This window comes from Hypanus sabinus, chromosome 14 (genome assembly GCF_030144855.1).
Source record: "Hypanus sabinus isolate sHypSab1 chromosome 14, sHypSab1.hap1, whole genome shotgun sequence".
NCBI lineage: Eukaryota > Metazoa > Chordata > Chondrichthyes > Myliobatiformes > Dasyatidae > Hypanus > Hypanus sabinus.
Window position 1 is genome coordinate 32,343,056 of NC_082719.1, and position 18,457 is coordinate 32,361,512.

An 18,457-nucleotide genomic window follows, 5' to 3' on the forward strand; every position below is an offset into this window, starting at 1 on the left:
CTCATTTTTCCTTTTAATTGAAAAGTAAACAAAGGAAGCCAGGTGGGTCTGAGGGAAGATCAGGACAGTGGATATCATTCTAGTTTGGTCGAACAACAAGCAGGCACAGACATGACAGAGAATAATGTCTCTCCTGTCTGTATGCTTTGTTCCCGTCCCTTACATGTGGGTAGGCACAGCACTCTAAAAATTGCACTTAAGAGAAAATACAGTTTATGGTTATATTGACATCAGCTTGCTAGCAATAATGAGAAAGAGGGGAAGGAAGGGGAATGAGTGAACAAAGGAAGAAAGAAAGAAAATTTTCGAAAGAGACAGGAAAGGACATAGGTTGAATTCTACTTGTATGGAGCCTTTGCAGCCTCAGGTTACTTGGACAATAAACCAGGATGATCTTTTAAATATTGATAAAAGATTAGTGTAGCTATAAAAAGAAGTCCCAATCCCTGAAACCAAATATAAATTTCACTAACTTAATTGAGGATATTGGGTAATAAAGTTATAAAGCAGGTATTTCAAAATAAATGCATCATGAAAAATTCTACAAGCATACTCCTTTAGCCAAACAAGTATATTGTAATTTGCCATTTCAGCTGCACACTTAGTATCTGTATCTTTTGTCGCCCTTCGATTATTCTTAATTTCCAATATTCCATTTTAGAAGTTATGAATTCTGAGTACCTTCAAATATTTAGTTACATTTCAAATAACCTTGTATATTTTTATAAACAAGTTAGCTTAAAAGGAAAACTCTTCTAAATAGGCTCAGTAAAGCTTTGTAAAATAAGTGATTACCTTCTACTGTGTACAATTTGAAAGCACGTACACACACTCCAACCTACAAGTTAACTTGACAACATCATACCACATTATCCCTTCAATACAACTTCAAACAAATATATACAACTTTGTCTTTATCCTGATCCAACACATTTGTTCAAATCTAAATGCCTTTGCGTACTATCTTTATCTGGAGATCTCACTTTCCCACACTCGGTTATCATCTGTTAACAATATCCTCAGAACAGTCATTAATAACACAGAGCAGCAACCACAGTAATGTGGGATTCCATTTGCCACCACTGAACTGGAGCAGCTCCCATTGACTAATAACACTTTACTATTGCCTGGCAACCCCTTCCTTAGTTTTAGTCCAACATGAAAGGCAATGTCTATGGCTTATGAAAATGAACAAGCTTCAGGAGTAGTTTTCACACAATAACAGATATGAAAACATTTTCATGCAAGCTTTTGTTCCAAATTCCGCCTTTACTATGTCTTGCATTAGAATCAGCTCTTCAGATTAATGAGTTCAGCACACAGCACAGACATTAAACACGAATGAACAAGAAAGCGGTTTTGTTAAACTGAGCAGTTTAGATTTGGCATTCTTCAATAATTGGACGGCAACACAAAATGTTTTATATTATGGAAATAAGTAACTTGACAAGATCTAAGATTAAGATTTGAATCCGATTCAGATTAAATTGTGCACACTACAAACTAATTTTATATGGATCATATTGTTCTTATTCAACTAAACTGAAGCAGACAATAATAGTGGAAAGTTACACACTCAGAAACAAGATCCCTGTAGGTGAATATATAAAGTAACAGGGCTAAAATATTGTACTGGGATCAGACTAGAGAAAGTATATTTTGACCTTAAATGAGCCAAGGCACAAAAATAGATCTATTTACTGAAAGGACATTACCCAAGTGACTATTTTGTTCTGAATTTACATAATTATTTCTCACTTGGCCTGAAGCTGATGGCAATTCCTTCCATCTAGAAGGTCAAAGAACACAAACAACTTCATTTGTTCTGATTTCAGAATTCACTTATGGCACTACCTAAATTGTGGGATGCACTTAAAAGTTCAGACGAAGGACAAAACTGGAAAAGGAATGATTACTTCCAATAAATGCAGGGATTTCCAAAGTAACGCCTGCTCTTCCAGGAGTAGCCATAACGGTGGCAAGTAACCCCAGGGAGCCCAGGAATGCGAATGATGCATAGGGAAAATTACACAATGTGGCCTTTTGCAGTAAAAGGCCCAACAACGAGATATCTGCAATGTTGTCATTTTACTAGAGAACTAGTTACAGTCTAATGCTGCTAAAATGACTTGAATCAGAATCAGGTTGAATATCACTGGCATATTCTGTGAAATTTGTTTTACAGCAGCAGTACATTGCAATGCATAATAAAAGCCACAAATTGTTTTATATATTTCACTGTACTGCTACCACAAAAAACAACAAATTTCATGACATAAGTGATGATAAACCTGATTCTGATGTGGGTCTATTGTGGACTGAGAGTGAAAGGGGGGAGGGAGTGGGAAGCACCAGAGGCATTCTGTGATGATCAATTAACCAACTGTTTGGAGTCAAATGACTTTGCCTGAGGGCTGGGTGCGTCTGCACCGGCAGGATCCAACCCCCAACCCCCCACCCCTGGCACTCTCCCTCTGCCACCTGTCCCACAACACTCCCGCAGCACTCCACCCTGACCAGTCTCAATATCCATCAGATTTAGAAACTTGCTCTCTGCTCCACATTTACAAATACAGTAGTGTGCAAAAGTCTAAGGCACCCTAGCTACATAGTGCAAAAAGTGAGGAAAAAATATTGAGGGAGTGTTCATGGGCTCATTGCACATTCAGAAATCTGATGGGGGAAGGAGAAGTTGTCTGAAATCTTTAGCATGTCTCTTCAGGCTCCTGTACCTTCTGCTTGAAGATTAGCAATGCGAAGAGGGAGTTACGTCTCCACTATGAAGACCCTCCAAATAAGTAGTCACAAAATTCTGACATTTCACCACCTAAATTTGTTCATTTTGTACCAGTGGACCAGTATCAAAACCAAATGCCTCACCAGAAACATCTAATCCTTCTATGGAATGTTCTGCCTCAGAAGGCAGTGGAGGCCAATTCTCTGGATGCTTTCAAGAAAGAGATAGACGGAGCTCTTAAAGATAGCGGAGTCAAGGGATATGGGGAGAAGGCAGGAATGGGGTACTGACTGTGGATGATCAGCCATGATCACATTGAATGACAACCAATGTAAAATTGGAATTAAATCTTCTATTTCTGATAGTCAGAATAACTGTAAACCTCTGCAAGTGTCACTGCTCAGTTATCCTCTAGCTTCAGGTGAGTAAATTTTCTTTCCTTTCCGTCTCCCTTTCAGAAATGTGCAGGAAGTCCAATCATCAAGGCCACAGAAGCACCGTGATTCTCCAAACGAAGGCCAAAAGAGCATTTTCAGAATGAGGTTCAAAAATTTCAATCTAATAAAAAGCATTTTATCAAATACTTTGTGATGAAAGATTTCCAATTATTGGCTAATCTTTGCTTATCAGATCGACATGTTTGGATGCCGCAAATTATGCTGCTGGAGGGAATGAGTTTTGATCTGCTCACGTAGCCTGCAATAAAGCTACTTACATTTATAAGATATGTGTAAGATATTTTATATTAAAATTCACCCATCTTTTTATATTAAAATTACCACATTGGTGTTAATGAAATCTGGAATGGTTAAAGTATTGTCTGACTTGGTCAAGTAGAATTTTACCAATTAAAATCAAGAGAGAAATTTCATTTATCATGAAAAGTCTTCATACCCCACATTATACATTTCAGTTAATACTCTAGGCTGCATTCATGCTAAATATACAACCTGATTGCAACCAATTCCAGCTTCATTCCAATGATAAATAATGTGCAGCAGAAAAAGGACATCATGGTCAAACAGATCACAGATATGAAATTGATGTGTCAGCTTCAGATTTCGCAAATGTATACAGCAAAGTCAAAATTTCAGTCCAAGTGTAGCTACTACTCTAGATTATGTCGTAAAGCCTACAGCCATGAGCAATTAGCAAGTCATTCATGTGGAGAACAAAGTTCATTCAGAAATAAATCTGAAAAATAAAGTTCACTGTGCAGATAAACCAGAAACGGAGTAGAAATAACACTAGGAGCTGAATGGTACAGGGTTGCTCTTTACCATTTAGGCACATCTTTTGGATTGTGCAGTCCCTTTAAACCAAAAAGCAGGTTCGGGTGCTTAGTTGACTGCAGCATTTAAAAGTGAATATTTTAGTACAAAAGTTTGTGCTTTCCTAGATTACAGAACCAATCTTCATTTTTACAGACATTCTACCAAACAATAAATCACAATCCCGCAAAGCTTATCTGGCACATATTATAAATGATTACATGATGGTGAAGGGGCTTTCATTTATCAGGTGGTCATAGGAATTCATGAAACTGGTAATCTATGTAGGACTGTCATTTACTCTACTGGATCTACACCAGCCAGCTTTTAGTAATGCAACCTCATCAATTCTATTCTCCCATAACACAGCAAATTATTTTCTGTAAAGCCTAACTAATTCCACTATAATGCATTGGTTGATTAGACATCCATCCCCCCTTACAGGAAATGACCGAGTAGCTTTTAAGTAGGTTTATAAAAGTGCTGCTGAAGAATACTATATTAAAAAGTGCAAACTCTACCATTCAAGTGTTTCATCATTTTGATGGATTTTCCTCCAGATTTTGTTCAGTAGAGGGTTGAGCAGTCTTTTAAAACTGAAAGATTATGCACATAGCACCTCCTCCGAACATCATTACCCACTCAAGAACATTAGAAATGTCGAAAACGGCAGACAATTTGGGTTCAAGAAACTTGCACCGTCGACAGGAGCTCATCATCTGTACAAAGTGCGAGCTGAGAAATAAATTCTGAGTAAGATAACAGAGAAAGATCCTACATCCATAAACATTCGCATGGTCATCATGGGTGTGAGATCTTTCACAGTGATCTGGGAAGAACTTCAGTTGAAAGTCACATCAGTACTTCCTCATTTAAATGTCACCTTTGATGTCTGGCCTCCATCTCCTCAAGTGGTCCATTAAACCACAGCCTTCTATTACAGACTGCCCTTACGAGGTTTAGATTAGGTTTATTCTTTCTCATCGCCCCTAACTAATGACCACCAGTATCATTCAGTTTTTCGACTATGTTTATGCATTATATAAAGGCTCGAGCTTCTGCCTAACATTTTTTTTGCCGGAAACTAAGTCACTATGATTCCAGTAAATAGCAATAACGCTTTGACAATTAAATGGCCTACTAAATATTAGAATTAAATGCTCAGAAACACGTCATAAGGCGATGTTATGTCAATTTCGCCGCAATTTCAAGCTTTTTCAATACAAATTGTTGTGGCTGATTTATGTTATTTGGTAACTTGGGAAAAAGCCATACTTACAAAGTAACTGTCTTATTGGGGAGGGTGTCTAGTGGGAAAACCTCTGTCAGTTCCAAATTGGTACAAACAACTTTGTCGCCTGTCCCAGTCATTGAAGAGGCCGCCGGGAATGCGGCTGAGGAGAGTTTCGACGCGATTTTCGGACGCTCATTCAAACGTTTACAACCGCTCGGCAGGGCATTGCAAACACCGATCACCAGCAGTAACACTACCCCTGACAACTCCACGTCTGCGGTACGAGATTTCATTTTCTTTCAGAGTCTGCCTTAATAAATAGTTTTCCAAACGTCGCAAATCTCAGCAGAAGGCAGCAAAACTTTGGTCGGGCTTGTTGGGTGTGTTCGCTGCGGTTCAGGGGAAGCGAGCAGAAAGGCCAGCCAGCAAGGCCTGCGGTGCACGGCGATTCTCCATCCAAAACCCCCGAGATACTGTACCAGCGGCTGCACACAAAGCACGGCGACGCAGCCCTCCTCACGCGCCCGAAATGCCCCTTGAAAGCATCGTCGGTGGGCTCGAGTCCTCCCTCAATGCCGACGGCCACCCCGGGTCAGTCCACATCCCTTTGTGTCCGCGGGATCGAGCCCCCGGTCGGCCGGGCCGGGCGACGGTGCGCGGAACCAGCCGCAGCCGCAGCAGCGCCGAACCCGCTGGCACACAAAGGAATCCCGATCATTCACACCACGGCCTCGCACCGGCCCGACGACCCACCTGCAGGGGCCAAGAAACTTTCACTCCTCGCCCGCCCGCCCGCCGACTTCGGGCTCTGCTCCGTCCGCTGCAAACTTTGCGAGCGAGAGGGAGCTGATTTTAAATCCCCCCCACATGAAACGCACCCGCTCAGTGCGAATTTTCCTTTGTCGTATCCTCTCGCAGGGGGTGGGAGGGGGGGTGTTCTGGCTCTGTGCAAGAGGAGGAGGGAGAGGTGGGGAATGGAGTTGGTTTTCCCAGCCCCTCCGAGTAGCACGAGTCGCGCAAGCAGTTCGCTGATGGCCTTTTGTTTTCGTACTCAGCTCAATGGTGGGGGAAAAAAACTTCGTCAGCGAAGAGCCCGTTTCCGACCGGCCGCCTCCATGTTGAGCCTTTTCCAGGACACCGCGCCAACTCTGGGCACAGTACCGAGTGCCAGTCACTGCTCCTCGGTCAGAGGGCCACCAGCGGCAGCGTTTCACTCCACCAGTGGTTGTTTTTTGTTTAAATGTTCTCTCGGTTTCTCGTTTGTAGCAGTTCCACTTTACCTTTGAACTAGCCCCAGAGCCAAGTTTGATCTCACAGTCGGAGGTCGCCAAATTGCTCGCAGGTTGACTTTGCCCATCGTAACTTTAGTGAGTCATACCAGGATTTTTAAAAAAAGCTTTGAACTGTGCAGTCTGCATTAATATTACCTCACGTTAGCAAAGTTACTTCTGAGGTAAACACTAAATAGGTTAGGCTTCATGTACAGACAGAGAACGTTTCGCGTTAACTTTTCGGGGTCGATGACCTTTTCATCAGAGATGCATGCAAATAACTCAAGACGTCTCCTGGAAGGTGCCAAATAACTGCCTACTGTTGTTTTCCAGTTTACATAACCCAATGGCGACTGAATGAAGCGAGCTTTTTTTTGTACGACTGGTTCTGTGGTAATCTTAGTACTTGAGGAACTGCACTTTGGAATTACATACGGGAATTTCCTCGTAGGGCAATGGTGAAAGAATCACGAAGCACCGAAGGGGGCATGGAGGGATGAGGATGTCCTAGTCAACTTGCTCCTGGGGCTGGCGAAATCCGCCATCCGTGGGTCTTGGGAACGGGTGGCGGGAGGATCTCCCCGGGCAGACTGCCTGGCAATGTTTAGGGGGTATGTTCGTGCCCGGGTAACTATTGAAAAAGAACACGCGCAGTCCACGGCGGCCTTGGAGAGTTTCGAGACCGTTGGGCTCCGCGGGGTGTAAATGCCATCGTGGATAGGGATGGCAACATTCTGGTGTAATGTCTATTGTCTATTTGTAGTGCAGTAATTGTGTTTGCCACTGTTTTGTGTATATTGTATAGCACCGATATTTGTAATAAAGGATTTTGTAATAAAAAAAAGAAGCACCTCATTCTTTTCCATGACTAAAGACATGGAAAGCCACAAAAATAGCACAGATGAAAGAGCTCTAACCACTTTCATGACTCAGGATGTTCCGTATGATGACACATAATGAATGTATATTCATTAATATATCAGACTTAACAGTTTATAGGACTGGAACAGATATCTTGTATGATAAAGATGAATCCTCTATTTGTCTATCTGCACTGCACTTTCTCTGTAACTGCAACACTATATTCACATTCTGTTTTAATTTTGCTTTTGTATACTTTGATGTACTTAAATATGGAATGGTTGGTTTGGATGGCTTTCAATCAAAGCTTCTCGTTATGGCCTGATACGTGTGACAATAATAAACCAACTACCAACATTAAAAATCATATGGGCTGGACGGACTAGGTACATGAAGAATGTTCCCGTTACAGGGGAAGTCTGGAACCAGAAGTCACAGACCAAGTCATTAAAGTCTGTGATGAAGACAAATGTCTTCAGCAAAAGATTGGTAAATCTGTGGATTTCTCATCCATTTAGGGTCTATGGAATCTAAGTTGAGAGTTCTACAAGTTGAGAGGCCAAGGTATTCATTTATTAATAATCCAATTTAATGTTAACTCCAGAAGATGTAACGCAGTGGTTCTGGAGTGGGGCAGGATCCTTAGCTCTGTTCGAGTGAAATACAAAACCCTTTTTTGGAGCTTGGGTCCCATAACTTCAATTTCTCTTTCTCATTCCAGATATTGGATCTCTAGTCACTACCTCAGGAATCTCAATTTTTCAGTTGAAACTTCCACAGCTACTTTTTACTTTCACCATTATCAATGATGTAAAACTCATTGTGGATGCCTTTCTGGATAGCTTTTAATGATGCATTTTTATTTAAAGTATGTTATCCAAATCCCACGGGCAAAACGCACAGCCTTATGAATAGCGGCTGGTATGTAATGCTCAGTTCTCAACTTTTAACAAAGTCCTTTGCAAAGTATCCAAATTAATGCATAGGATTTAAAATTTGTCTAGGGTATCCAAGAACTTTATAGACTGCCTCGGGCACCTTTTATACACGTCAATGCAGCTAGGATATCTATAATTTTAATCTTAAAGGGCTAAGAGTTTTTTGCAACAAATATATATATATCCTAAATCAGAACCTCTATCAGAATTACAGTTTGCCATGAGAATAATCTGATAGAATCTGTTAAGATACTGTAAAAAAAAACATACAATTATATGCTATAGATTGGTGCAATACATAGGACAGTAAAGCATAGAAGGAGGCCCTTCAGCCCACAATATCTGTGCTGACCATGATAGCTGTTTAAACTGCACATCTGCAGGCACATAGTCAATATCCCTCAATTCCCTGTCTGTTCACATGTCTCTTAAGCATTGAAGTATCTCCTTCTATCACATCCCTTGCAGAATGTTCCAGGGACACAGCACTCTTTGTAAAAACAAGTACATCATAAATCTCTCTTCTCATCTTACAGTTACATCCTCTAATATTTGATGTTCCCATCTGATGAAAAAGACTGACCATTTATCCTACCAATGCCTCTCAATTTTCTATAAGCAAAAAAAAATGTAGAGTGGGATACCTCGTTTGACACAACAGTGAGGACAAGGATTGAAGTATTCGTATTTTCTAATCTCCTGAATCATCAGAATTGTTGTGCCACATTGATCTCATGTCCAAGAACAATTCACCTACGCCTTTACTTCCTCAAGAAGTTTGGCATGTCCCTGTCAACTTCTTAAAAAAAAGATTAGCTTTATCAATTGTTTTTGTATTGATGTGTCACTGAAAGCATTCTATCTGGATGAATGGCAACTGCTCTGTGCATGACCGCAAGAAATTGAAGAGTGTTGTGGGCACAACTTAGCACATCACAGGGAGCAACATCCCCTCTATGGACTCTTTCTATACTTCTCGCTGCCTCAGTAAAGCAGACAGCATAATCAAAGACCCCAGCCACCCTGGACATTCTCTCTTCTTCCCCCTCTGATTGGGCAGAAGATACAAAAGCCTGAAAGCACATACTAACAGGCTTCTACTTCCTGTTATCAGACTCTAAATGTACAGGAGGTCCATTCAAGAGTGAGGCCGAAGGTAAAGCTGGCACAGTGTTCACAGACACATTTATCTGAATGGAGAATGAAATAATTTACAATATTGTATTCTATCTGATGCATAACTAGATGTATGGCCTCTGCTCTGTATATGACCACATGAAACTGAAAAGAGTTGTAGACACAACTCAGCACACCATAGGTACCAGCTTCCTCTTGACCTCACTATACAACTTGTTATTATCTTCATGTTATACATGAACTTTTTTTGATAGCTTTTGCACTTTATTCTTTACTGCTGTTGTTTTACCTTGTTCTAGCTCAATACATTGTGCAATCATTTGATCTGTACGAACAATATTCAAGACAAGCTCTTTATTGTATTTTGGCATTATTCAATTCTTTCAATTAATTTCCCTGGATGCCCAAATCTATTCACCACTGCTAATGTTAAGGACCTCTGTCAGCATTTTGTCTGGAAGTGACTAATGCATGATCACATTCTTCAGATCCCTTTGCCTTTTGATCCAACACATATTACCTTCATAGGAGCCAACAGCATCAATAGATGTTCTGTGGCAAATCGTGCCCAAGTGCATGGTCTTTGAAGACCATGTTGTGCTTAGACAGTCAACCAACGTCGTCCATAATACTGCCCAGCCTCAGGTATCTGCACCATTAGATATATTTTTGAAATGAGATTAACTTGAAATATTTTCCCCAGGAAAAACAAACTAGATTATGACACAAAAAAAAATCTAAGTTCTCCTGATAATATGATGTTTTGTAATTGAATCAATAATTAGAGACAATATGTTTTGCTCTATATATAAACATCTCAATAACTAAATAAGTTTCCAGGAGAACAAATCTAGTACTTCCAATAAATGCTTTCCTGAATCGTCTACAAATGCTCAACTAATCGATAATCTCTGCTTTATAATGTTCTGAGATTGGCCCTGGTTTTGCTAGGTTTTATCAACAATTTTGTATGGTAGAGGTAGCATTTGGCAGGTTTGAGACCCCTGTGCAAATACGGTAAATCTGGAGTTCACAGGCCAAATTGTGCTGTCGTTGTCCCAGTTGGGCTCTGCCACTTCCCACGGAGTTCACTGATGGAGCCAGAAGCTACTGCAATTTCCCTCCATTCACACTGGGTGATCCATTCTCTGGTCCCATGCAAAGTTAAAGTTGGCACAGTGTTCACAAGCCTATTTACCTGAATAGGGTTTGTTCACCCATGAGGAAGAAAGATTAAAATAAAATAATTTACAATATTGTATATTAATTGCACTTTGTTTATTTTTCAAGTATTCAAAATATTATAGAATTATTTCATTGATTTATTGTAAGGAAGGTCTAGAAAATGTATATGTTTAAAAATTTTCTAGCTTTTAAGTATTTCTGAATATCAGCCCTTTGAAGATCATCATGTTTATCTGTACTTTGCAAAATCATTCCTATTATAGTTTATTATAGAATACACTATTAGTATTCCCAGAGTGCATCTTTTCACACTTCTCCACGTGAATTCCATCTGACAAGCCTCAGCACATTTCATCACCTTGTTGATGTGAAAGACTGTCCTCACCAATGTCCACTGCTTTGCCAAGTTTCACCTCACAAGCAAAATGAGCAATGAACTTAAAATAGGTCTTAAGGAAAATACGCTGAAAATGATATAATGGAGGAACACCTATACACACCATCCTGTGTTTCATATCATCGATTTAAATTTTGTATCTATCCTGCCACTCAACACGTTTGATGTGCTTCCATCTTTTAACTAGCTTGAAGAGTTTTTTTTGGGCGGGGGGGGGGGGAGGTCTACGTGTACATTTACTGCATCACTTTAATCAACCGTCTGTTTATCTCAAATAATTCAATCTTGTTAAAGAAAAATTGCTTTTAACAAGTCTGGCAATATTTTTAAGCAATGGATTAATTTTCACACTTGCAAGATCTTTTCTGCAATGACTTGATTTTGGGGGTGTCAGCAAGCCTAGCATTTATTGCCCTTCCCTAGATGCCCAAGTGATGACATGCTGCCTTCTCATACAGCTGCAGTACTTCCATGTTAAAGCTCCTGCAGTGCTTATGGGCAGTGACAATGAAGAAATGGTAATGTATATCCAAATCAGGATAATATTGTGGTGAACATTCGCTCCATGATGACAGACAAGAAAAGCTTGTTTATCTCACCTGCCACTTTTATTGCGACAAGCACAATAACAGATAGAGTACAATAGCTCTGTGAGAACCAACTCAGTCACATACAGACGGGGTAGGTGATTATTACACACTTTGGTTACATTCAGGGTGATGCACAAACAAACTTCTGTATAACCTGAGCTAAAATGTAACAATAAATGAACATCTCATCATAATTCCACTGAACACGCACACCATGAACACATTTTAAAAACGAACAATAGGTAGTGCTGACCTCTAGGAATGCTGGGGCAAGCGGTCGACCACCAAGAGTACCACAATACGTTTCCAGGTTAGGGTAATGAGAGATTTGTAGAAAAACATCTAGATGCTTGTCTTTTGTGGTGGAGTTTATGGGTTTAGGAGGAGCTGTCAGAGTTTGCTAATTAAGTAACTACAATGCACTTTTAAATTGTACAAATTACAAATACTTTGTACAGTGATTGAGGAAATGAGTGTTTGGGGTGCAAATCACCAGTTGCTTTGTCCTGGATGAAGTCCAATTTCTTGTGTGTTGTGGAAATTGCACTCATCTTGGCAAATGGAAATTACTCTGTTATGTTCCTGGTGTTTATCAAAAGTAAACAATTTCCTTTCATCAGTAAAAGTGGATTTCTTTTTACCACTTTATCTTTGTCTTGAAGAATCTTTTTTAACTGATAGGCAAGTTATTATTGTTCCCCCCCCCCCCACCCCCAAGGATTTTAAATAGACCAAAGCAGGGGTTCTCAACTTGGCACCCATAGACCCTGTGGTTAATGATAGGGATCCATGGCATAAACACAATTGGGAACCCTTGGGCTATAATATTTGGCTTTATCCCCTCTAAGATGGGATAGCACAAGAACTAAAATTTGTTGTTAAGTGAACAAATTTGCAGGATTTATTTTACATGCTCAATAAGAATTTTAATTATAGCAGATATATTACTATGACCTAATAGGTTTGTAGAAGAACAAATTCAATACGTGTACCCATTCAGCCAAATCTCAGAATAATCACAACAGTCTACATATGCCCACATCTAACACATAATGATGCAGCGGACTTTTTTGCAGAAGATGCCTCAAGCTGACTATATCCTGGAATTCAGGGCCGTTAGCTAGGCAGTAAAGATGATAGCTTTTAACAGCTACCACAGCTGGGATTGGGGTAGATATTTGCAAGCCTCTGCCTGTTATAAAACTTAAGAGTTTATTTGAACAGTCATTAAACATCACTGGCAGCTACAACAAAAACAACATGCAAACACTCAGTAGATAAAGACACATCTGGGCAAATAAATGTTAACATTTCAGGTTGAAGATCCTTTTTTAGACTGTCCCCTCCATGGATGCTGCCTGACTTATAGAGTGTTTCAAGCATCTTCTGGTTATTTTTCAGATTGCCAGATCCTGTAGGTTTTTTTTTGATTATTTTCATTTACTAACAGTTTTTCAGCAAATGTTTCAAATTGTTTATTTGCGGTTATTTTCTGAATCAGAGATTCAACCCAAAAATTTAGAAATGTTATAACTAAACTGAATAACTGTAATTACTGGAAAAATACCAACTTTGTAAAATAATTATAATATAGTAAGCTCTGCTGTAAAAATACTTTGTGCAACCACTATTCACTTCTTCTATTACTACTTAATAAATTTTGTGTCTCAGTAAAACCCCAAAACAAGATGTACTATGTTATTATGCTGTCTCCAACCAAAGATGCAGATTATCTTGTGAAGGGAGAGGGTGGAACATGCAACTGATATCAAAACCAATTCTGTATTCTTCCCATGTGGTTAACCCAATATCAGGCCTGGAGAAAATATTGTTGGGGAAGCAGCAATAATGGTTTGTCCAGCCAAACAGTATGAAATGTGAACAAAATCTTACAATATAAAGAGCTTTTTTCAGTATCCCAGACACTACTGACCGACTGGAAAAGCTTCACTGTATTATCCAGTTCTTCAGAGAACAGGGATTAGTCCTGAAACATTTCTTGTTCGTATAGTTTAGTGTCATCATATACAGTGATTTTTTTAAAAATCATATCTGAACTGGATATCCTGAGGAATCCCTGATATTAGTGTTTGATTATAAATATATTTACTGGGTCTGCTTTAAACTTAGACATATGGTGAAAGCAAACCCAGTAATATATATTTACAATCAATGTTATATCTGGTATATCAACGGATATCCAGTGTGCTGTGGTAAATTCAAATGCACAGTTGTAACCCATGTTCACTGACATTCAGCTCCCACTATGCCATAGAGGGGGTAGTGTAGCTCTACTGGTAAAGAATGGCATCAGATCAGTAGAAAGATGTGACACAAGTTCGGAAGATGTTGAATCCTTGTGGGTTGAGCAAGGGTTGATGGCAGTTATGTATAGGTCTCCCAACAGTGGCTGGGAGATGGACCACAGGTTACAACAGGAAGTAGAAAAGGCAAAACAGAAGGGCATTGTTATGATGGTTACAGGAGATTTGAACATGCAGTTCAATTGGGAGAATCACTTTGGTAAAGGATCTGAAGAGAGAGTTTGTTGAATGCCTAAGAGATAGCTTTTTAAAGAAGTTTGTTGTTGAGCCAACTCGGGGATCAGCTGTACTGGATTGGGTGCTATGTAATGAATTGGAGGTGATTAAGAAGCATAAGTTAAAAGAACCATTAGGAATCAATGATCACAATATGATTGTGTTCAACTTGAAGTTTGATAAGGAGAAAGTAAAGTCTGATGTATCAGTATTTCAGTGGAGTGAAGGAAATTACAGTGGTATGAGAGAGGAGTTGGCCAAAGTAAATTGGAAGGAGTTTCTGGCAGGGATGTCAGCAGAGCAGCAATGGCATGCGTTTCTGGGGGAAAATGAGGAAGATGCAGGACACGTGTGTTCCAAAAATGAAGAAATACTCAAATGGTAAAATAGTACAGCTGCGGCTGACAAGGGAAGTCAAACCTAATGTAAAAGCAAAATAAAGGGCATACAACAAAGCAAAAATTAGTGGGAAGGTAGAGGATTGGGAAATATTTAAAACCTACAGAGAGCAACTAAAAAAAATCATAAGGGAAAAGGTGAAATATGAAAGCAAGTGAGCAAATAATATCAGCATGAATAGTAAAAGTCTTTTCAAGTATGTTAAAAATAAAAGAAATGAGAGTGGATATAGGACCACTAGAAAATGAGGCAGGAGAAATAATAACGGGGGACAAGGAGATGGCTGATGAATTAAATGAGTACTTTGCATCAGTCTTCACTGTGGAAGACACTAACAGTATGCCTGATGTTGTAGTGTGTGAAGGAAGAGAAGTAGGTGCAGTCTCTGTTACCTGAGAGAAGGTGCTCAAAAAGCTAAAAGATCTAAAGGTACATAAGTCACCTGGACCAGAGGAACTGCACCCTAAAGTTCTGACAGAGGTAGTGTTAGAGATTGTGGTGGAATTAGAAATTATTTTTCAAAAATCATTGGACTCTGGCATTGTGCCAGAGGACTGGAAAATTGCAAATGGTACTCCACTCTGTAAGAAAAGAGGAAGGCAGCAGAAAGGAAATTATAGACAAGTTAGCCTGACCTCAGTGGTTGGAAAGTTGTTAGAGTCAATTGTTAATGATGAGGTGATGGAGTCCTTGGTGTCACAGGACAAGATGGACAAAGTCAACATGGAAAATTCAGGGAAAGTCCTGCCTGACAAACCTATTTGAATTCTTTGAGGAGATTACAAGTAGGATAGATAAAGGGAATGCAGTAGATGTTGTACATTTGGACTTTCAGAAGGCCTTTGACAAGGTGCCACACAAGAGGCTGCTTACCAAGTTACATGGTTGGAGTATTGGCTGATTGGTAGGAGGTAGCGAGTGGGAATAAAAGGATCCTTTTCTGGTTGGCTGCCAGTGATTAGTGGTGTTCCTCAGGGGTCGGTGTTGGGACCACTTGTTTATAATTTAGATGATGGAATAGATGGCTGTGTTGCCAAGTTTGCAGATGATACGAAGATTGGTGGAGGGGCAGCTAGTGTTGAGGAAGCAGGTAAGATGTAGAAGGACCTACACAGATTAGGAGAATGGGCAAGAAAGTGACAAATGAAATACAATGTTGGAAAATGCATGGTCATTCACTTTGATAGTAGAAATAAATGTGTGGGCTATTTTCTAAATAGGGAGAAAATCTAGGAATCTGAGATGAAGAAGGAATTGAGAGTCCTTGTGCAGAACACCCTGAAGGTTAACTTGCAGGTTGAGTTGGTGGTGAGGAAGGCAAATGCCACGTGCATTCGTTTCAAGAGGTCTAGAATACAAAAGCAGGGATGTGATACTGAGGCTTTATAAGGCACTGCTGAGGCCTCACCTTGAGTATTGTGAACAGCTTTGGGCCCCTTATCTTAGAAAAGATGTGCTGGCATTGGAGAGGGTACAGAGGAGGTTCACAAGGATGATTCCAGGAATGAAAGGGTTATCATACAAGGAACGTTCGATGGCTCTGGGTCTGTACTTGCTGGAATTCAGAAGGATGAGGGGGGATCTCATTGAAACCTTTTGAATGTTGAAAGGCCTAGACAGAGTAGATGTAGAAAGGATGTTTCCCATGGTGGGAGAGTGTAAGACAAGAGAACACATCCTCAGGATAGAGGGGGACCCTTTCAAAACAGTGATGCAGAGAAATTTCTTTAGCCAAAGGGTGGTGAATTTCTGAAATTTGTTGCCACATGTAGCTGTGGAGGCCAGGTTGTTGGGTATATTTAAGGCAGAGATTGATGGGTTCTTGATTGGACGTGGCATCAAAGGTTATGGGAAGAAGGCCAGGAACTAGGGTTGAGGAGGAGATTTTTTTAAAAATGGATCAGCAATGATTGAATGGTGGAGCAGACCCAATGGGCCAGATGGTCTAATTCTGCTCCCATGTCTTACAGTCTCATAGTGTCATACAGTCTCATATTCTACCCTTTGTGTTTGCGGAATTCAAAACCAGGATGGAATTAAGCTATCTTTTCAGATAGTTGCATCTGTAACCAGTCAGATTAAAAATAGTTGAGATTAATACAGTGCCTATAAAAGTATTCACCCCTCTTGGAAGTTTTCATGTTTTATTGTTTTACAACATTGAATCACACTGGATTTAATTTGGCTTTTTTGACACTGATCAACAGAAAAGGCTAATTCATGTCAAAGGAAAAACATTTCTACAAATTGGTCTAAATTTATTACAATTATTAAACACAAAATAATTGTTTGCATTACTCACCCGTTTCAAGTCAGTATTTAGTAGATGCACCTTTGGCGGCAATTATGGCCTTGAGTCTGTGTGAATACATCTCTATCGGCTTTGCACATCTGGACATTGCAATTTTTCCCCCCATTCTTCTATGCAAAACTGCTCAAACTCTTCAGCTTGCATAGGGATCGTGAGTGAACAGCCCTTTTCAAGTCCAGCCACAAATTTTCAATTGGATCTGGACTCTGATTTGACTTCTCCAGGACATTAACTTTGTTTTTAAGTCACTCCTGCACAGCTTAGGCTTTATGTTTGCGGGCTATAGTCTTGCTGGAAAAGAAGTTCTCTTGCAGACTGCGTCAGGTTTTCCTCCAGGATCTCCCAGTATTTTGCTGCATTCATTTTACCCTCTACCTCCACAAGCCTTCAGGATCTGCTGCAGTGAAGCATCCCCACAGCATGATGCAGCTATGACTGTGCTTCACAGTAGGGATGGTGTATTTTTGATGCTGTGCAGTGCTTAGCTTAAACCAAACATAGCATTTAGTCTGATGGCCAAAAAACTCAATTTCGGTATCATCAGAACCTTCTTCCAGCTGACTTCAGAATCTCCCACATGCCTTCTAGCAAACTCTCACAGAGATTTCATGTGAGTTTCCCCTTCCCCCTCCCTCCAACAGTTTCTTTCTCTTTGCCACTCTGTGACTGGTGAAGCACCCAGGCAACCATTGTTACATACAGTCTCTCCTATCTCAGTCACTGAAGCATATAACTCTTGTAGAGTTGTCATAGGTCTCTTAGTGGTTTCCGTCACTAGTCCCCTTCTTACACAGTCACTCAGTTTTTGAGGATGACCTGCTCTAGGCAGATTTACATCTGTGCCATATTATTTTCATTTCTTAATGATTGACAACTCTCTTCCAAGGGCTATTCAGTGACTTGGAAATTTTTCTGTATCCGTCTCCTGACTCATGCTTTTCTATAACCTTTTCACAGAGTTGCTTGGAGTGTTCTTTTGTCTTCATGATGTAGTTTTTGCCAGGATACTAAATCACCAGCAGTTGGACCTTCCAGATACAGGTGCAATTTTACTACTATCAATTGGAACACCTTGACTGCACACAGGTTATCTCTATTTAACTAATGACTTCTAAAACCATTTGGCTGTACCAGTGATGACTTGGTGTGTTATATTAAAGGGGGTGAATACTTACACAATCAAATAGTTTGTGTTTTATATTTGTAATTTAGATCTGTTTTCTCTTTGACATGAAGGATTTTTTTTCTATTGATCAGTCAAAAAAAGCCAGATTAATTCCTTTGTGATTCAGTGTTGTAAAACAATAAAACATGAAAACTTCCAAGGGGGTGGGGTCAATACTTTTTATAGGCACTGTATATAACCACAAAATTGTAAGTAGGAGATCAGCAGCTTACCTAGTAATTGTACCTCCTGCATAGAATTATGCAATAATTCCTCCCAAGTCAGAACTTAAATAAATAATGAATACTGTTAGAAAAATCATGGGATATATCCAACATAGGCATTCCTGTCTACACAACTTCAATGTTTGCAGGATCTAAAGGTTCAGTTTATAACTTAAAATAAGCAGTGACTGCATCAT

At 39.8% G+C, this 18,457-nt stretch overlaps 1 protein-coding gene across 3 annotated transcripts in view; it reads right to left on the reverse strand.

Annotated features, from left to right (window-relative positions):
* adgra3 (adhesion G protein-coupled receptor A3) overlaps positions 1-6,413 on the reverse strand; it is a 119,092-nt gene extending 112,679 nt beyond the window's left edge. The window contains exon 1 of one of the 3 annotated variants that reach the window (XM_059988955.1): positions 6,294-6,413. Coding sequence is in view for 1 of the 3 variants with exons in the window: in XM_059988953.1 (XP_059844936.1) it covers positions 5,288-5,535 (248 nt within the window). In the remaining 2 variants the exon portion in view is untranslated. Of the gene's footprint in view, positions 1-5,287; positions 5,536-6,293 lie in introns of those variants that run through there. The other 2 variants (XM_059988953.1, XM_059988954.1) reach the window with 2 other exon arrangements.
* Between the last annotated feature and the right edge of the window lie 12,044 nt (positions 6,414-18,457).